This window comes from Hordeum vulgare, chromosome 6H (assembly GCF_904849725.1).
Source record: "Hordeum vulgare subsp. vulgare chromosome 6H, MorexV3_pseudomolecules_assembly, whole genome shotgun sequence".
Lineage (NCBI taxonomy): Eukaryota > Viridiplantae > Streptophyta > Magnoliopsida > Poales > Poaceae > Hordeum > Hordeum vulgare.
In genome coordinates this window covers 114916442-114937912 of record NC_058523.1, presented here as the reverse complement: position 1 = coordinate 114937912, position 21471 = coordinate 114916442, and the positions used below count along the sequence as shown (strand labels likewise).

General features: G+C 44.5%; 1 protein-coding gene across 1 annotated transcript; it reads right to left on the bottom strand.

The window, feature by feature from the left end:
* Positions 1–7084: 7084 nt before the first annotated feature.
* Positions 7085–9105, bottom strand: LOC123401713 (chorismate mutase 2, cytosolic). Its single transcript, XM_045095568.1, has 5 exons — positions 8863–9105; positions 8220–8306; positions 7988–8131; positions 7739–7831; positions 7085–7421 (listed from the first exon to the last, which is right to left on the bottom strand). Exons 1-5 carry the CDS (start codon positions 9055–9057, stop codon positions 7170–7172), a joined length of 771 nt encoding a protein of 256 aa, XP_044951503.1. The 5' UTR covers positions 9058–9105; the 3' UTR covers positions 7085–7169.
* Between the last annotated feature and the right edge of the window lie 12366 nt (positions 9106–21471).

The window sequence follows — 21471 nt, the reverse complement described above, 5'->3', positions numbered from 1 at the left end:
CCGGATGAGATTACAGATGTCACGAGGGTTTCCGAAATGGTCCGGAAACGAAGATTGATATACAAGATGACCTCATTTGATTACCAGAAGGTTTTCGGAGTTACCGGGAATGTACCGGGAATGACGAATGGGTTCCGGGAGTTCACTGGGGGGGGGGGGGCAACCCACCCCGGGGAAGCCCATAGGCATTGAGGATGGCGCACCAGCCCTTAGTGGGCTGGTGGGACAGCCCAAAAGGGCCCTATGCGCATTGGAAGAAAAATCAAAGAGAAAGAAAAAAAAGGAGGAGGTGGGAAGGGAAGGAAGGACTCCCACCCACCAAACCAAGTCCAACTCGGTTTGGGGGGGGAGACCTTCCCCCCTTGGCTCGGCCGACCCCCTTGGGGCTCCTTGAGCCCCAGGCAAGGCCCCCCCTCTCCCACCTATATATACGGAGGTTTTAGGGCTGATTTGAGACGATTTGTCCACGGCAGCCCGACCACATACCTCCACGGTTTTTCCTCTAGATCGCGTTTCTGCGGAGCTCGGGCGGAGCCCTGCTGAGACAAGGTCATCACCAACCTCCGGAGTGCCGTCACCCTGCCGGAGAACTCTTCTACCTCTCCGTCTCTCTTGCTGGATCAAGAAGGCCGTGATCATCGTCGAGCTGTACGTGTGCTGAACGCGGAGGTGCCATCCGTTCGGTACTAGATCGTGGGACTGATCGCGGGATTGTTCACGGGGCGGATCGAGGGACGTGAGGACGTTCCACTACATCAACCGCGTTCACTAACGCTTCTGCTGTACGGTCTACAAGGGTACGTAGATCACTCATCCCCTCTCGTAGATGGACATCACCATGATAGGTCTTCGTGCGCGTTGGAAATTTTTTGTTTCCCATGCGACGTTCCCCAACATCAGTGACGTCGGGGGTCGAGGGTCAGTGATGTCGGGTGTCAGTGGTGTCGGGGGTCGGGGGTTGGTGGCGTCGAGCGCCGGGGGTCGGGAGTCGTGGGCCGAGGGTCTGGGTCGGGGGTCAGTCGCGTCGGGGGTCGAGGGTTAGTGGCGTCGGGGGTCAGTGGCGTCGGGCGTCAGGGGTCGGGGGTCGAGGGTCAGTTTCGGGGTGCCGGGGTTCCCTTTTCCTCTTCTTTCTTCTTCTCCTCTCTCCTCTTTTTCTTCTTCTTCTTCTTTTCTTCTTCTTCTTCTTCTTCTTCTTCTTCTTCTTCTTCTTTTCTTCTTCTTCTTCTTCTTCTTCTTCTTCTTCTTCTTCTTCTTCTTCTTCTTCTTCTTCTTCTTCTTCTTCTTCTTCTTCTTCTTCTTCTTCTTCTTCTTCTTCTTCTTCTTCTTTTTCTTCTTCTTCTTCTTTTTTATCCTCCTCCTCCCCCTCCTCTTTTCTCCTCCTCTTCTTTTTCTTCTTCTTCTTCTTCTTCTTCTTCTTCTTCTTCTTCTTCTTCTTCTTCTTCTTCTTCTTTCTCCTCCTCCTCTTCTTCTTCTTCTTCTTCTTCTTTTTTTCTCCTCCTCCTCCTCCTCCTCCTCTTCTTATTCTTCTTCTTCTTCTTCTCCTTCTTCTTTTCGTTCTTCTTCTAATTATTTTCTTTTTCCTTTTTTCTTTTTCATTTTTTTCCTTCTTCTTTTCCTCTTTTTTTTCTTCTAACCTAACTAGCCTAATAATCTAACCAAATAAACTAACTAAATTACCCTATATATAATAAAAAATAACCTAATAAACTAACTAAAGTAATTAACTTATTAAAAAAGAAAAAGAAGAAGAACTCACCGGCAGTGGGCGGCGGCGGCGGCGGTGGACGACGGCAGGGGGGCAGGGGGCGCGCGGCAGGGGCGGCAGGGGCGCCGCGAGGGCCGAAGCGGGCTGGGGTGGCCGGGGCGGGGTGGTGGGCCGGAGCGGCTCCGACGACGGCGACGGCGGGAGGTGGGCAGGCGAGAGAGAGAGGGCAGGGAGAGAGAGAGAGAGGGCAGTGGGCGCGAGAGCCGTTAGGGGAGGGGGTGTGCGCCGTTAGAGAGGGAGCCCCCTTTGCCGTCTGCAAAGGCTGGGTGGCAGACGACAAAGGGGTGGGTGGGGTGGGGTGGGCTCCGGCCGCTAGGGTGGCACTAAACCTGAGAATGGTTTCATACTTGAACCATACCCATTCATTTATCTATCAAAACCATACTTGAACCATACCCATTTAGTGTCATTTTTAGCCCAACCAAAACCAGACCCACTATTTTTTCCACCCAAAACATAACCGTGGGTTTAAACCCAGTACATAACCATGAGTTTGCTTTAATGTACATATGATTACATAAATTGACATGTTAAGAAACAAATGAGATAGAAAAGGCATAAGTGCATCTACAACGGTTTAGAAACAAAGTAATCCTTGAGATATAGTAACACATAGTAAGAGGCAAAAAAAACATGCCCATGGTTGAAAAGCTCACTAACAAGTGTATTAAAATCAAATTGCTTAGCGAAAGCACAAGAAAACACTTCCGATTTTCATCTGCTGTTTCCCCATCTTTACCTATTAATAAAGCACCTATTGCTTTTGTGGTACGTCATAAAAATTGCCCCTGAAGTTTGCATAAATTACCCACCATGCCACCGGTAAGTAATAAAAAAAGTTTCACAAAGCGAAAAATCTCGGACTGGGCCGACCCATGTAAAAACCTCCTATATTACGCTCTGCACCCTGAGAGAATATCCAGCACACCGTATGGGCCGGCCGATGCACACGCATCAATTTTTTTAGTTCCGTTTATTTATTTATCTTCAGTTCCATTTTATTTTTCTATTTTAAATAATTTAGAACTTCAGATAACCTTTAAACTTTTAATAAACTCAAAATTTCAAATCAACATATTTTAAAAAATAAAATGTTTGTGACTTCAAAAACTGCTCGGAGTTTTTGTCAAAAATGCTCGCATATACAATAAAATGTTTGCAAGTTTGAAAAAATGTTTGTAAAATAAGAAAAGTCCATGATTTCAAATCAAACTCCATGTATTAAAAATTATTAAAAGCATTTAACAAAATGCTTTCTAATTCAAAATATGTTAATGCATTTAAAAAATGTCCTAAAATTTTAAAAATAGCTAATGCCTGTTTTGATAGTTTCTTTTTTTTAAATAGTTTTTCATTCATAAAATGTTTGCTGATTTAAAAAATGATCACGCATTTCTTTGTCCCGTTGCAACGCACGGGCCCTTTACTAGTAATACATAATTACATAGTGCTTACAGCATGCACGCGGATCAAAGATACTCGTTCTCGGTCGTCGTTGATTATTGCATATAACCAATGCATAGAAACCGGTTTGGACCCATAGTTTATAACCGCTAATAACCAAACCGTTTAAACCCATAACCAACTATACCCAAACTGGTTTCTCCACATACCCAAACCAAAACCAAACTAAAAAAATCTCAACCCAATAAAACCTGAACCAATCAAACCCAAAGTAAGAACTGAACCGTTACACCCGGTTTTTTAATAACCATTCTCACATTTAGGTGGCACCCCCTTTGCCGTCTGCCCCCCTTTGCCGTCCGCGTGTGGTTCCTTTGCCGTCCGCTGGCCGACGGCAAAGGGAAGGCCGAGGGCAAAGAAGACTTTTGCCTTAGGTGTTGTCTTTGCCGTCTGCTTTGTGCCAGCTGACGGCAAAGAAGCTCTTTGCCATGTGTCACCAGACGACAAATGAAAGGCAGGCGACAAATTTCTGAATTCCAATAGTGGGGGACAAAGGTAGTCCCATAACCGATGCCATCGTTAATACGAATACGACCCATAGAACCTTTGTGAGCACACAATGGGACTCGCATGGGCTACCACTGTCGGTGCTAATATCACCGAATCTCGGGTAGGGGGTCCCGAGCTGGTGATCTTGGCTAGATGGTAACAGGACAAAGGGGGGCGCAATGCTTTCCCAGGTTCGGGCCCTCTCTAAGAGGTAAAATCCTACGCCATGCTTGTATTGTATTGATTGTGGATGGGGTACAAAGTAAAGGAGTATCTACCTTGAGATTGTTTGAATGAGCTCTATTCTCCCCAAAACCCGCTCTCTACGAACTAAACACCTTAGCTTATATATGCACCGTGGGTATGTAGGGTTACAAGTATGTTAGCTACAACTAGGGATAACATGCCGATCATTTAAAATACGCCTTGAAGTGTACGCCAAGTCTTCGGAGGATTTCATCTTGAGTACGCCTAGGGCCAGGATGCGTGGCCCATTCTTTGATTGTTGGTGGGTCCTTGGCTCGTCCTAATAATAGCGAGCCGACGTGGTGTGCACCCCCCTAATCAAGGACACCGTCACCGGCAACGTCTTCTTAGATCTGTGCAAGCGGTGGTGGTGGCAGCATCACTCTCTAGGAGCAAGAGTTGTTTACCCCCTTCTTCTTGGACTCCCTATCATCCTCCTCATCTCATCCATGCCCCCTTGTCCTCCTCGCCGGTTCTGAAGCTGGGCTGGTAAAGCATACGACCCCCCTCTTTTGTTCCTTGCTAGGCACGATGCAGGTTAGACGTGTCCATCGCTTATCGACACATCGATGTCTAGGTCCGTATGGACGAAGCTCGTAATTCAATCAACATACACATACGAATGATTCATCCCTAGAGAGAGTTCGTCATGGTGAAAAGTGTGTCATTCGGTATGGTCCATTGTTCATCCAAGATAGGGAGAAGATTGCCAATCTAAACTACATCCACAACAACAACAACGTAGAGGTCACCAATATGCTTAGAATGCGAAGATCGCCATTTTCCATGCTTGTGAATACCTTTAGGAATAGAGGGCTACTAGAATATATCATCCTCACCTCTGTGGAAGAGCAAGTTTTCATGTTCCTTCATGTCATCGGCCATAATCAAAGGTGGGTTATACATGGCACCTTCAAGAGATCCAACGCGACAATTTCCCTTTACTTCAAGCAAGTCTTATATGCTACAGGGGAGCTTAGAGGAGAGATGATCAAGGCACCAACCAGGCAAACTCCGCACACATTCACACGAGTCCAAGATGACATATGTATTTCAAGGTGAGCACTACTCAAATTTCATGCCATAACATGCTTGCAATGTTGTCAAACAACCATAAAAATACGTTTTCATGCCATCACAGGATTGTACCGGCACCATAGATGGTACTCATATCACTTCTAGTGTCGAGCACATAGGCCACAAGACACAAGACATAATGTGCTTGCTGCTAGTGACTTAGATCTGAAGTTAACATATGTATTGGCTAGCTGGGAAGGATCAACCCATGCTGCTAATATTCTTGTTAACAGCATGGCAAGGCCTGATGGCATCAATATCCTTGATGCCAAGTTCTACCTAGGAGATGCATGTTGGCCTGGTGATTTTCCACCCTTCAGGAAAACCATGTATCATATGAACGAGTTCTCTTCTAGGAACTATCATAGGATTGCGCAAAAATTGTTCAATCTCAGTGAGTCCAACCTTAGAGTCACGATTGAGAGGCATTTTGAGCTCTCAAGAACTAATTTAAGATCCTGTATGAGAAGCAATTCCACCCTTACTCCACTCAAGTTAGGCTTGTTATTGCATGTTGCACTCCACATAACTGGATCCTACAATGGGGTTATGGTGAGTTGGTGTTGTAGGAGGAAGATGTGACGACCAATGATGATGACTTCAGTCATGATGTGGAGGCACATGGCAATGAAACTTGGAAGAGCAAAATGTTGGAGTGGGCTAAGGCAATGTGGGAAAACAGAGGAACCACAAGGATCTGAAGAACAACATGAACGAAAGGAGAGGAAGAAGCAGCATCAGTAGAGGAAGAAGAAGCATGATCGACCCCCTCCCTCTATTTCAGCATCAATGAACTTTCCCTTATTGAGCCACATGACTATTAATTTGTAGTGCTATTTGTTAGTCACTAGGATGAACTACTATTTGACTGCAAGGCTTCTTAATTCGTACTGCATATGTGGTGTGATGTTCTATACTGTAGTGTGTAGTGTGTGATAATGTCACCAATAGTGAAGTGTGCAGTGAGAAGAGATGAGCACATCATAGGACATGCACAACCAGACGCCATATTTTGCACGTTCACAACCTTAAACCCGAACTACATGGCAACCAAACGCCGTGCATGAAAGTGCTCGGTGGTGCAATGCAGGGTGATGTGCAGAACATGATTTTTGCCTGCATTATCTCAGCCTATCCCAAGTCGGCCTCGGATGTAAATACGTAAAAATCGTTGCAACTAACCAAACATGCCCTAAAGGTCATGTCCAAGCCAAATAGTTTACCCCAAAATTTCATGGAAGTTTCAACCGTCATTGAGTATGACAACAGTCACAACCGACTATAAGATCCTCACGACTATGGCAGGGCAGTACGGTCTGCTCTCTTGCGACCTCTACTCTAATCGAAAGACTAGAGGCCCCTATGGAAGATGAAAAAGGCATAATTTGCCCCCATGAGGGTTGCCACTTGGAGAATTGTACAAAACTAAGTTAATGTGACAATGATATCCATACATCCTTATAACAACGTCCAGAAATGACACTAAGTAGCACAAAAACAGCACGCGGTTTTTGATTTGAAGCATTTGGTTAACTAACAAGATTTTCGCAAGGCTCGGTTTATACTGGCTCTGTGGTTCATTTTCTTGCCAACTGAATGGGAAATAATTTGATGGGAGAAGTTTGGTAGTGATCATTAAAAAAGGAAAAGAGAAACGGTAATGTCAAGAGAGACGTTTTGTATTTGTGGCACTTCGGTTACCAACCAATGCTTTGCTGGGAATTCAACGGGCCCTCAGAAGTCAAGATCAACCATCCAGACTTCACACGTACACAGAACATGTCCAAAACCATCAAAGTCGGTTTAGGACACAGAACACGTCTGAAACCATCAAAGTCGGTTTCGGTCCGTTCCAAGTCGGTGCAAAAACCATCGCGCTAGTCAGGTGCTAGTTATGCCCGACGTATGATCCCGGATTGTCGAATTTCGCACAGATTCGGAATGCTTGTCATCCATAAGGGGTTCTTAACATTGCAGTTATATCACTTCTCATAGTTGTTTCACATGGATCTGAACAAATTTGATGGATTTCTCAATGCCACATTCAATAAAGCCTCTCTAATTAGTTTCATATATATGGAAAGCTCAAAAGCATGCAATATATTCATATCTGAAATTATTTCGCGAATCAGTTAAGACGCCGAAGAAGATATTCAACTTCAACATCCTTCGTTAAAGGCATTACCCATATATCATATAGCTTAGAAAGCACTTTTGGATCAACTTTGCAGTGACTGTCGCAGGTATCACCATGTGGCTTGCCTACACTGTCCTCCAGAGTAACATTCTGTCCAAATATCCTTGCCTTCTTCTCTACTCTCTTCTTGACCTTTTCTTCAACAGCCGTGAATGTTAGTAAGTTCATCAGAGCATTGTTGTCCTGCATTGAGCAGCAAGGCAAAGGAGCTTAAAGGTTCGATTCACACTGGCAGTTCCTATCAGGCTATCACAAATGCTAATGCATGCTGGAGCTTAACCTGGAAAGCACTTCAATGAAATAGGAATAGAGGCTTCTATGCAACGGTGCATCATACATAGCACACTTGGTGGTTATTGTTCAAACTTGAAATGTCAAGGTGCATGAACATATAAATAAGCCAACAATTTTTATGAAAAATGCGACAAAAATCTAGTAAGTCTAATAAGAGGTGGAAGATAATTTGGGGAAGCAGAGTATAAGATGTTAACTAAATTAACCTTAGCGCGTATTGGTGGGCTATAATCTTGAGGCGCGTCTTTGAATTTCACCTCAGCAACATACTTGCCACAATGAATTCTTCTTGAGAGAGCCTGCAAGCAAATAATCAACGCATTTCACCGATCTCAAAGTATTTCAGTAAACTAAAATGTTTTTTTTTGCAGATATATCTATAAATTAAAAACAATAATTCTGATAGTAGCAACTATATGTAACATTTAAAAGAAATGTTTGCGTACAATATATACCTGCAGACATGCAAAATCTAATGCAACTGTTTCTGCATAGTTGCCATCATCGCCATCCGCAGTGAATAGTGGTAGCAATTCATTGAAATACATCTTCCATATTGCATCATTCACACAGACTGATGAAGCAAAAGGGTGCAAAACCTACGAAGAAAACAAATAAGTCAGAAGCCCAGCAATAGTTAGTCATCATTCGTCAGTTCCTGATATAATATTAAAGCCCAGTATTCACCTTTGGGTAACCTTTGGTAGGAAAGACAGGTGGTGGAAGATCTTGAGACAAGAATGGAACATCTTCTGGCTTTTGATAGTGTCCAGCCTATGATATTGTACAGATGCAATTAGATAATGCATGCAGATGCTCAAAATGGTAATTAGTAGTACATCAGACAATAAGTTAGCTACATGTTCAGTTGGAGTTTGAATGTTTGATAGGATGTCCTGGATAGGATACAAACTTACGCTACCAAGTCCTAAAATATTTCCCTATCTTCTTCTTTTAGTAATCATTTCCCTGACGCATAAAACATCAACAAAGCAATTATCAATCAAATTGGCTATCTGCTCATACGAACTGGTCAGATTTCAGGTTCTTTGTTTGTACATTGGAACATGAGGTAATCGTGATGAATTAGCTATGCAAATTCATCATGCCAGAACTCCACATGCCTATGCAAACTCATCATGGCTGCACTACAATATGGTCAAAGCGGATGGAGCAGAGCAGCCAGATCAAAAACCTGAAGTCCTGAACTTGCTACAGTAACATGATAGCCAAATCTGAACAGATTCGCGCGACTTCCGGCCACCCTCGTCCGAACAATTGTGTCAGCCTCCGGACCCTCGGTGGGATGTCAAGAAGGAACTAGGCTGACCTTGGCGTGCAGGACCTGGGCTTCCCGGACGAAGAACTCGGCGACGGAGCCGCAGCCGGCGGCGGCCGAGTAGGCCGGCGCGTTGCGCGGGCGTTTGGCCCGCTCGATGAGCGCGAAGACGATGGAGTCCTCCTCGCGGATCAGCTGGTCGCGCACCGCGGCCAGGCTCAGCTGCTCGCCGCCCCCCGCGTCCATTGCTCTGCGCCTCGTCGGGTGTGGGGAAAGTGAAAGGCGCGCGTAGGAAGGCCGTCGCGTCAAGTGGGTTTCAACATTTCGTGCCAATTGCCGACGCTTTTTTCTTTTTTCCGAGTACAATCGAAGTCAGTGTACACTCACGTCTATAAACACACGTACGCATACTCTATTTTTATGAAACCGGTACATCATTTTAAGATTGACGAAGTCGTCATTGACATCTTCGTTGTCGATGGAAACGTCTTCTTGCACTGAAAGCACATCGCCGAAAGACCTGAAATAAATTCAGAAAAATGCAAGCACTAACGTCAAATCTAAGAGTTAAACTCTGGTGGGCAGGGATACCACAATCCTTCTAACCATCTAATGTTGCTATAGGCAGAATGCAAATTTTCTAACCTCAAACACGTTACAATAAGCAACAAAATTTCTCTTCCATAATCTCATGTTTTCATCACTGTGATTTCGAAGCAGGCTTAAATTTTGAAGATCAAATTGAAGCACCTAACGAAGAGAAGTGAATTATACAATGCAAGAGTTAGCTACATTGTATGTTTGTTATTAAAAATTCATTATAATTAGGCCGTTAAACCCCTAGATATTTTATGTAATCTCATAAAAATGTAATTACTCCCTCTATTCCTTTCCGTTCTTTTATATAAGATGTATTATTTTCAGCACGGTAACCAAGACACCTAATTATAGACACGTTAAGACTAAATTACCCTTGAAAAATTTGTTAGTTAGTGGAATGTGAATCAATTAGTTGAAAAAGTATGAGATACATGCAATCGACAAACAAATAGTTTCCTTCTTTTGCTACAAGGAGAGAAACATACAATCAAAAAATAGATACTTCCTTTTCTTAAAGGGCCAACAAGGGAATTATGGAAAATTAAAAGAAATGCATCTTACATTCTAAAATTTTATCAAAAAAATAAATACACTATATATAAAGGAACGGAGGGAGTATTATTTAATAAAAAAGAGTTATGATGGGCTTCCGTGGAAAAAGTGCAACACTTCGTACGTCTCATTCAATGCATACAACAACATCGTACCATGGGTGAACCAACATGTGGTTGGATGGTTAGGAGGACAATGGTATCTCTAGTTCATCAGAGTTCAAGTCGTGGTGTTCGCATTTATCCTGCATTTATTTTAGGATTTTCGATGATGCACGTTCAGTGAGAGGAGACGTTTTCGTCGACTACGAGGTGCCTACGATGACTTTGTAAAATCTAAAGATGATAAGTCGGCTCAGTCTTTCGAAGATACTCATAAGAATAGAGTATGCGTGTGTGCATTCATAAGAATAAGTTATACGCGTTTATATGAACGATTACATTTATACTGTGCTAAAAGAAACATCGACGAAAATTCACCTCAATCAACCTAATAAAGAGATGTAGGACGAAAATAGATGAGCTTTAAACAGAACGATATCGTAAACTTTATCTCGCCACTCAAGGAAGCACATGGCATGATAGAAACCATAAAAAGGCAATTCAATAAATGAATATGAATGGGGAAAAGGGGATGTAGAGAATTGTTTTATTTTACACACTACAAACATTTAAATATCTCACGACAAAAATGACATATCCAATTGTTTCTTGGCTCGTGATACAAGAATAATATTCTTTTAATGTGCACGAGTCAAGACTAGAATAGTTTCTTGTCAACAAACATGGGCTCTATCTTTAATCACCCTCAAAACTTCTTAATAAAACCACTTCGATTTGTTTGAACTTCACATTATTTTAAGTGTGATTTCTTTTGATCTAGAACAAAAATATGAACCAATAGTTACCTCTCAAGTTAGTTAATGAACATTCAATAACTGTGCATACTCCTATTTCTCAAAACGTTACATCACAAACCTGTTTTGCTCTACATGATGACATGCAAACACCATTGTGTAACTCACATAACAAAAGTTTTCAAGACTCATCACTCAAAAGCAATTAAGAACAAAGATTAAGCATTAAACAATTCCTCTAACAATTTCAACTTTTCAAAATATTTAGTCACACCTTGATTTTTCTGCATTATTTTGTACTTCGGGTCAATAGTATCATCCGGTGGTAGTCATGGCAGAAATCTTAGATTAAGGTTGCACATAGAGCCTTGTCACACAAGCATAAAAAGAATTTCAACATGCAACAATAACTGATTTTTAGGGGTGGAAAATCATACGGCTTTCAAGGCAAATTATGTTGTCGCAAGGATGACAATTTCCTTTAGCAAGCACGAGAAAATACATCATGCTAAGTTTTTGTGAGGGTTTGCCATGCTTGCCAAAAAAATGCCATCCTCGATACCACATAAATTGTTATACTAAAGTTTAATTTGCCAACCCTCTGAAAGTGCATGCTATGCCCCTAATCGTCTTTTGGTGTTAATGACAACACATACATAGGAAACTAATCCTATTTGTTGAGTGTATCTCAGGATGGCAAGTACTTTAGTAGATTGAGAATTATGTGTCAAAGGTTGTCTGAGAAGATTGGGGATTTATATTTCGAGAAGGCCCGAGATTAAGAAAAGATGATGTAGACTAGTCCTTTGAGTTTATTGACACCGAGTATAGGGATCCCGCACTATTAAGAGGGGATCACAGGTTTTGCGATGAACTTGCTCATACCACATCTTTACTGTCATACCCAATACTACATATTCTCCACTTTGTTCGTATATCAATACAGGTCTATTGCCTCGGACATCCGGCTCCCTCCGGACGTCCGAGGGCCGGACGTCCGGCTGGCTTCGGAAATCCACAGCCCTTCACCAGAAGTTTGTGAGTCATATAACTCGGAAATCCGGCTCCCTCCGGACATCCGAGGGCCGGACGTCCGACCAGCCCTGGAAATCCGGAGCCCTGCACCAGTAGTAGTTGAGTTCTATAACTCGGATTTCCGGCTCCCTCCAGACGTCCGAGGGCCAGACGTCCGAACCCTTCGGAAATCCGGAACCTACCACCAGAAGAAGTTGAGTTCTATAACTCAGATTTCCGGCTCCCTCCGCACGTCCGAGGGCCGGACGTCCGAACCCTTCGGAAATCCGGAACCTACCACCAGAAGAAGTTGAGTCGTATAACTCGGATTTCCGGTCCTCTCCGGACGTCCGGTTGCTGTTCAATTCAAAATAGTTTCAGTCGTATCTACAGGCCTCAGACGACCGACCCCTCTCGGACGTCCGACCCCTCGCGGATGCCCGGACTTCCGGCAACTGTCGGACGTCCGGACCCTGTGTGAGTTAAAGTGCCCCCAACGGCTGGATTTCACTCCCCACTATATATACTCTTCTCCCACCTCGGGAAAGGGCGTTCAACACAGCTAGAATACACCCAAGAACACCTTTCCTCTCACTCACTCTTGTCTACACCAAATCCTAGATCCCAAGAGCATTTGTGAGTCCCTTTGAGTGTTGTTCCAATCAAAAGATAGATCATCTCCCTCTCCTCCTTCCCACCAAAGTGATTTGTGATTTGAGCAAGTTTTGAGCAATCCCCGTGATCTTGTTACTCTTGGAGGTTGGAGACTCCTAGGCGGTAGGAGTCTTCGGAGAGGAATCAAACCATTGTGATATCCCCCGGAAAGTTTGTGAAGGTTTGGAAGCCACCTCAAGGCTTACCACTGGTGGTTGAGAAACACCTTCGTGGAGTTATCTCAAAGGGAGAAAGGGTGAGCCTTCGTGGCGTTGGTGTGCCTTCGTGGTAACATCCGCCCCTCTAACGGTGACGTAGCTTCCCTCCAAGGAAGTGAACATCGGGATACATCCTTGTCTCTCTTGGAGTTTCGGTTATTCCTAACCCTAACTCTCTACTTGTGTTAATCCTTATTACGTACTTGTATTTGATTATTGTTTACCGCTTGTCTTACTTCACTCTAAATAGCTTACTCCTTGTCATAGCAATTATTAGGCTTACACTCATATTCCACACTTTTGCCCAAAATTGCTAAGTAATTATTAAAATTTGGATTTGTACCTATTCACCCCCTCTAGGTCCATCTCGATCCTTTTCAATTGGTATCAGAGCCTCGTGCTCTATTCGTGTGGCTTAACCGCCCTAGAGCGAGATGGACGGGGAACCAACTACGATAGCTCTAGTGCAGAGGGACAGGACTTCCTCGGAAGTCAAGTCTTTCACCTTTGAGGACCTGAAACGGGCCCTTGCCAAGCAAAAAGAGGAGCATGATGCTTCTCTTGAGGCCATGGTCGAAATGAGACTAGCATCACTAACCACGGGGACAACCACGTCTCCGAGGGCCTCAGGGCCACATGTGCACGGTACTTCATTTGGCCAACAACCTCCAGAAAGGAACCAAACCAGTGTTCCATGGCTTTATGCTAGATCTCAAATTGAGAAACCTAAGTACAATCCTGGAGGAAAACCTCCCTTGCTTGATGACAGTTCCGATTTTGCTTTGTGGAGAGTTGGTATGCAGGATCATCTTAGGTACGCCAATGATGAGATGTTGGACATCCTCGAGCATGGGTACAATCCTGTAGATCCAAGGTGCCTCACTCCCAGAAAAACTTATGACAAGCATCTCAATGACACTGCGAGCATGTGCATAAGAAAAGGAATTAATGACAAGGAACGAAGACCTTACATTCACATCACAAGTGCCAAGGAACTGTGGGATAGCATTATAAGGACCAAGACCGGTACCTCCACTCTTCGGCTTGCTCAATATGAAATTGCCAAGGGGCAATTACAAAATTTCTGTATGGAAAAGGGTGAACCTCCCAAGCAACTACTAGAACGGCTCATGACTCTCGCCGCAGACATTGAGTCATGTGAGTGTGACAAGACGCAAGATGGTTTCAATCTGACCAAGAGATTTCTTGTGGACAAGTTACTTCATGCTCTTGCTCCGTATCACCATCAAATGGTATGGGACATGAGGCAGCACCATGGGTTCAAAGAAATGACTCCGGATGACATCATATCCACTTTCCAATTATTTGAAGAGTCAAAGGCAAATGCAACAAAGCACCTTGCCATGCATGGCACTTCAACATCAAAGATCAATCTTGATTTGAAAGCCAAGCATGAATGTGACGAAGAAGAAAGTGAAGAAGAAGAGGGTGATGATGACTGCGAAGATGGTGATGATGTTGACTCTGATGAAAGCCCATCTTTTGAGGACATTGCTCTCTTTGTAAAGAAGTTCAGTGCAGGAAAGTTCAAGGGAAGATTCCCAAAGAAGAAGGTAAGGAAATGCTATAACTGTGAGGAAACCAACCACTTCTCCAATGACTGCCCTTATGAGAAGAGAGAAGACAAACCAAGGTTTCCAAAGACCTTTGTAAAGAAGAAGTTTCCAAACCCTATGAACTCCAAGTTCAAGAGGACAGATGGAAGAGCAATGGTTGCACAAGAAGAATCAGATCCAGAAGATGTTGGTGGAGTTGCCGGAGTAGCTCAGGATACACAAAACACCTTGAGGCTAGTCAACAAAAGTGGTGATGTTGTTCACTACAACTATATGAAGGACTACAAGGGCAACACTCACAAGTGTTTGATGGCAAAGACTGCCATGGGAGATGAGGAAGACCAAAACTCCCATGATAAGGTCAAGGTAACTCCACGGTTAAACTCTTTCAGTCTAGCTTCTACTCCATCTGATGAGTATCTTGATGCGGAAGATCACTATGAGGATAATGACTTAGATCATCCCATCTTTGCTAAAATAAACAAATTTATGTGCTCTCTTAAAGGAAAGAAGCTCACTATGTTTCGCATACTTATGGAAATGGTGAGTAAGCACACCAATACCATCAAGGAACTCGAAACCCTCGTCACCGAGGAGAAGGAAAGAAATGAAATCCTTGAGCAGAAAGTCCTGTATGAGGAAGCACAAAATGATGCACTATGTTCAAAAGTAGGTGAAAACCTTGATAAACATGCTAATGATCTTGCCTCCTTGAAAAAGGTTGAATCTGTGTGCAAAGAATTACTAAATGATAAAGACCGACTTGTGAACTCTCATGCTTCCCTTTCTAAGGACTGTGAGCGTCTATCCTTGTCTCTCAAAGACAAGGAAGAGAAACTCACTGTTCTTACAAAGAGATTTGAGGCACTTAAGGTCACTTATCTTGACACTCTAGCTAAGGCCTACTCCTCACCTATTATTAATGTTGATACCTGCACTACTAACTCTAGTAGTGAACTGACATCTATCCTTGAGGAAAACTGTTCGCTAAAGGCACAACTAGACAGAGGTCTCATGACATGTGCACAAGGACAAAAGACTCTCAATGAGATCTTAAGTCGACACAATGGAGGCTTCGCCAAAGAAGGGCTTGGGTTCAACCCAAGCACTGCCAAGAAAAGTGCATCTCCTCTCAAGTGTACCACTCCGCTTAAAGAAATATTTGTACGAGAGGGACACATGGAGAAAGGTAAGGTTGTGAGTAGATCGGCCACTAGGGGTTCGTCTACTCACAACAAGACAACCGAATTCATGCCTCCATCCTATGTACTACGCAAATCAAAGGAAGGAGAGGTCTATGCTAAATTCGTTGGTCCTCGTAATGCATTCCGATTCTATGCTATTTGGGTCCCTAAGACTCTTATAACTAATGTGAAAGGCCCCATGACAAAATGGGTACCTCAAACCAAGTATTAATTCATTACAGGTTGTTTTCTCCAGAGGAGCCAAATGGGTGATCGACAGTGGATGCACCAATCATATGACCGGAGATAGTAACTTGCTCTATGACTTCATGCAAGCCATTTGACCATACATGAGCATTGTATTTGGTGGAGGGTCGAAAGGGCAGGTAATTGGGTTGGGCAAGGTGGCAATCACAAATGACATGTCTATTGCAAATGTCATGCTTGTCCAATCTCTTCAATATCATTTACTTCCAGTTCGCCAATTGGCTTCTGTCGGTTATGACACATTATTTGGACTAACGGATGTGAAAGTCTTTAAGAGAGACACTCTTGAAGTGGCCTTTGTTGGAGAGTTGGATGGCAACCTTTACACGGTTGACTTCTCGAAAGAGAGCACCTTCCATACAACTTCTCTAATGGCCAAGGCCGACATGGGATGGCTGTGGCATCGCCGGCTCGCCCATGTTGGCATGAAAAATCTTCAAAATCTCTTAAACGGCAATCACATCCTTGGACTAACAAATGTATCTTTTAAGAAAGATCGTGTGTGCAGTGCATGCATAGCTGGGAAACAACATCAATCAAGACATCCGCCCAAGAACATTGTATCCACTTCGAGGCCGTTAGAGCTCCTTCATGTGGATCTGTTTGGGCCTCCTTCATGGGCAAGTCTTGAAGGGAAAAAGTATTGCCTAGTCATTGTTGATGATTACTCAAGATATACATGGGTGTTCTTTCTCAAGTCCAAGGACGAGACGAAGATCACCTTCATTGACTTTGCCAAACAAGCCCAGCGGAAGTTTGACAAGGACATCAAGGCAGTAAGAAGTGATAATGGCTCTGAGTTCAAGAACTACACCCTAGAAGAATTTCTTAGTGATGAGGGAATTGAACATCAGTACTCCGCACCTTACACCCCTCAACAAAATGGTGTGGCAGAGAGGAAGAACCGGACACTTGTGGAGATGGCAAGGTCCATGTTAGACGAATACAAGTCACCACATAGTTTTTGGGCTGAGGCCGTCAACACAGCATGTCATGCATCAAACCGGCTCTTCCTTCGATCAATATTGGAGAAGACTCCATATGAGCTCCTAACTGGGAACAAGCCCAATGTTAAGTATTTTCGTGTGTTTGGATGCAAGTGTTTCATCCTCAACAAAAGGGAACGGTTAGGAAAATTTCAATCCAAAACAACTGAAGGGATTTTTGTTGGCTATGGGTCAAACTCTCACGCCTACAGAGTCTACAACAAATCCACTCGATGTGTTATAGAAACCTGTGACGTGACGTTTGATGAATTTAACCGCTCCCATGGGGAGCAAGTTGATCTAAATGATGCAGGTGAAGAAGACTCCCCACAAGATATCTTAAACATGGGTGTAGGTGCACTTCTTCCCATGGAACAAAGACCCCATGATGATGATGAAGATGATGAGAGTATTTCTCATCCTCAAGACAGTTCACTGCCCGTACCTCCACAAGATACTAGCACACACATCATATCAGTTGTTGAGGATCAAGTGGGAGAACATGTCTCTCACCCTGATCACACTCAAGAACAAGCTGATCTTCAAGAGGTAGACCAAAGTATGGATATGGTTGATGATGAACCTCAACAAGTGCAGCGCGAAGAGGAATATCTTCCTCCGCACATAAATGATCCATATGTTGAGGATGTTGATGATGGAAACAAAGTCGAACCTCGTGAAACCTTGACCTCCATCATGCCACGTGTGGCCGGTCGTGTTGATATTGATCAAATCCTCACCGGCGTGTCGGAAGGAGAGTGACTCGTAAACAATTAACAAACTTTTGTGCTCACTTTTCGTTTGTCTCTAGTACTGTGCCACACAGGGTTCAGGATGCATTGTGTGACAATGATTGGCTTCTTGCTATGCAAGAGGAGCTAAACATTTTTACACGCAACGAAGTATGGTCATTGGTAGAACGACCAACTGAGGAACATAATGTCATTGGAACTAAATGGATTTTCAAGAACAAGGAAGATGAAAATGGGAACGTCCTACGCAACAAGGCAAGGTTAGTAGCATAGGGGTACTCCCAAGTTGAAGGTTTGGACTTTGGTGAAACCTTCGCCCCTGTTGCTCGTCTTGAATCCATTCACATTTTATTGGCCTATGCTGCTTTCAATGGTTTTACTTTGCATCAAATGGATGTCAAAAGTGCTTTTCTTAACGGTCCTCTACAAGAAGAGGTATATGTATCACAACCACCTGGGTTTGTTGACCCTCACCACAAAGACCATGTATATGAACTTCACAAGGCTCTGTATGGCCTCAAACAAGCACCCCGTGCTTGGTACGATCATCTTAAGAAGTTCCTACTCGATGATGGCTTTGTGGTGGGGGTGATCGATCCCACTCTTTTTTACTAAGAGGGAAAATGGTGATTTGATCTTATGCCAAATCTATGTAGATGACATCATTTTTGGTTCTCCTAACATCCATTTATGCAAGAAGTTTGCGGCCTCCATGACCAAGACCTTTGAGATGTCACTCAACACGGACTTGAAGTTCTTTCTTGGTTTTCAAATACAACAATTTCAAGAAGGGATTTTCTTGTCTCAAACTAAGTACCTCAAGGACATTCTTGAAAAATTTGATATGACAAATGCTAAACCAATGAAGACACCCATGGCCACCGATGTACTTCTAAATGAAGACACAAACGGTGTTCCTTTTGACCCATCTACTTACCGCTCCATGTTTGGTTCGCTACTTTATCTTTGCGCATCTAGACCGGACATCATGTTAAGTGTAGGCATATGTGCTAGATTTCAAGCTTCCCCTAGGGAAAGCCATCACACGGCGGTTAAGCATATTCTTAGATACCTTGTTCACACCCCAAAGTTAGGCTTATGGTACCCTAAGGATGCAAAGTTTGATCTTATTGGGTATTCCGATGCGGATTGGGCCGGTGATAAAGTGGGACGGAAATCCACTTCCGGTGCATGTCAGTTTCTTGTACGCTCCTTGGTAAGTTGGTCCTCGAAAAAGCAGAACTGTGTTTCTCTCTCCACGGCCGAGGCCGAATATATTGCAGCCGCAAGCTGTGCAACCCAACTGCTGTGGATGAGGCAAACACTAAAGGATTATGGTATCACGTATCGACACGTTCCTCTTCTCTGTGATAATGAAAGTGCCATAAAGATCTCCGAGAACCCCATTGATCACCCTCGCACAAAACATATATTAGGTATCATTTCTTGAGAGATCATGTGCAAAAGGGTGACATTGATATTACCCATGTGGGTACCGACATGCAGTTAGCCGACATTTTCACCAAGCCACTTAGCGTTGCTAGGTTCTGCCAACTTAGGCGTGAACTTGGTATCTTGGAGCTTGACAACATATCTTGAAACCTTGCACACATACACACACTCACATTATATTTGTGTCTTGTTGTGGGCATGCATTTAGGGGGAGTGAGTCTTAATTTTCTGTTTTTAAGGCTTACAATGTACGCATAAATCAATTTCTGTCCCCAAGTAGTACATGTAATGCTTGTAGGCTACTATGTTCGTACCTTATGTGAGAAACCATGCAACATCAAAACAAAAAATCCAGAATCAGCCTCTGCCTCCTCCTCCCTCTCGGACATCCGCCATGTCTCGGACGTCCGGCGGCAAATTCCCTTCCGGTCGTTCGACACGTGTCGGTCGTCCGACGCCACAATCCCCTCCGGACGTCCGACGCCTCGGGCCTATATATATAGCTGGGCGCGGGGGCTGGGCTCTTGCCCTAACCCTCAGCGCCTCTTTTCCCTACCACAGCCGCCGCCGCCAGCTCGAGGAGCTCCCGCCTGCGCCGCCAAACTCGAGATCGGGCCGATCTCCTCTGCGGATCCTCCACTTCTTCCTCTTTCTTCCTCGCGAGATCCGTCTTCAGGTCGTTCCTCCGTCTCCTTTCGCGGTTGTTTTGGTTCTCTCTCTCTCCCATGTATCTCCATGATTCGTTCCTCATTTGGGGATTTTTCATCCGCGTAGGTTTTTGTGCTCCATGGGCAAGACCAAGCACAACGCTCGGAAGACCGTGGCTGGCTCATCATCTCGCGCCCCTACTAGCACGGGGTCGGAATTGGATGAGCCATGTCGTCCCTTCAAACGGACTGCCCGGCGTTCTCCGGCCCGGCATTCTCCGTCTCCACAACTCCCCTCGTCGTCTGATGGTGATGACCCCGACTTCGAGGAGGAGCTTGCCGCCGAGGACCTTCCTGACCAGCACGTTGATCGAAGGTCCAAGCCAAAGCCTGGGACTCGCAGGGCGTCCTACATGCCACCACCTCCTCCTGCCCAGCCCGCAGGTGAAGCTCGCCACATCTCACTAGAACCTCCTGCTACTTTAGGTCGTGCAATCACGAACTTCACCACACTTGGCGCGGCTTCATACCTCACTTTCCGCCGCGACCTTGATCCATACGCTGTCGTACGTGACTCTACTGACTCACGTTTCCGCACAAACGTCCAGGCGGACATCTTTACCAAAGTCATAGTACCTAAGGGTTTATCTGTTCATCTCTATATTGATGTTGAGCATATTCGCACGCACCCGGCGAAATATCCGGGTGCCATTGAGCTTATTGAGGCATCGGGGCTTGCCGCCCCATTTGCCTTTCATAGCGACTTTAATGCTGCTGCCATTCACCATTTCTATGCCACATGCTACTTTGGTCCAAACCACACTGTCAGCTGGATCACCTCTGACGTTCGCTTCACTGCTACTTATGATACATTTGTTGCCGCACTTGGTTTCCCCAACTCCGGTTTCAAAATACATAGGGATGATCCTAACCATGCGCCTAAGTCCATTGACGCGTGTGGGCATCTTCTCAAGCCACTAAGTGAGCTTGATGCGGATGAACGCATGAAGGACCTTAACTAGGTATCCATCTGGTGGTCACCTTACTTCATCATTTTTCAGTGTCTCATCCGCACCATCTATCCCAAGATGGGTGATAAGGGTTCTTGCAGTGGCTATTGTATCGACATCATGTCTCACTTGTTAGAGCACCCCAAGGGCAAAATCAATGTGCCTCATTTTCTATGGCATGAGATTCGGCTTGCTAGCTTTTAGTACAAGCGAGCCTTCCCTCACGCCCCCTTCATCCAGGCTCTTATTAACCATGTTGCTGGTTTCTCTGTGGCTGTCACTCACACACATCGCAAGTGGGTAATTCCCGCTCATATGGCGGATGACTATGCTCCCAAGAAAACCCCCTCATCCTCCACATCCACTGGCCGCACTGCTGCACGGGCCGCCACCCCCTCATCTAGCTCCGCTCCTCTCGGTCGCATTGCCAAATTCCTTGGCAAGGCACATTCTGCTTTGATGAAGGCCGTCTCTTTCCAGTGTGGTCAAACCCATGATGTGGTTTCTCGCTTAGTCTCCTCCAAGAATGCCCTCGAGGCTCGTCTGAGAGCCTCGGGCGCTCTTGATGTGAGTGATGATGAGGTCCCTCCTGCTGCTCCTCCTACTGATTTTGGCTTCCCATCTGGTCCTGAGTGGTCTGATTTCCTTGACGAGGCTGGTGGCAGTGGCTTGCCTGATGATGCTGATGATGATGGTGATGAGCTCTGAGCGTGATTGGTGCTGTTGATGTCTCCCTTTTTGGTACTTGGTGCCAAAGGGGGAGTAATGTATCGTAGTCTTTAGTCTTTGGAGATTTAATGTAATGGATAAACTCATGTATGGCTACTTATGAATGATTGTGATTTGCTATGGATTGCTATGATATCATCATAGACTATTATGTTTTGCTCC

What these genes read in the sequence shown, in the direction of transcription:
- LOC123401713 (XM_045095568.1), bottom strand. Translation starts at nt 9,057, where the DNA reads ATGGACGCGGGGGGCGGCGAGCAGCTGAGCCTGGCCGCGGTGCGCGAC. An exon ending in TAGATTTTGCATGTCTGCAG is followed by an intron (nt 7,832 to 7,987) that starts GTATATATTGTA and finishes ATTTGCTTGCAG; the next exon opens with GCTCTCTCAAGAAGAATTCA. An exon ending in GCCCACCAATACGCGCTAAG is followed by an intron (nt 7,422 to 7,738) that starts GTTAATTTAGTT and finishes TGCTCAATGCAG; the next exon opens with GACAACAATGCTCTGATGAA.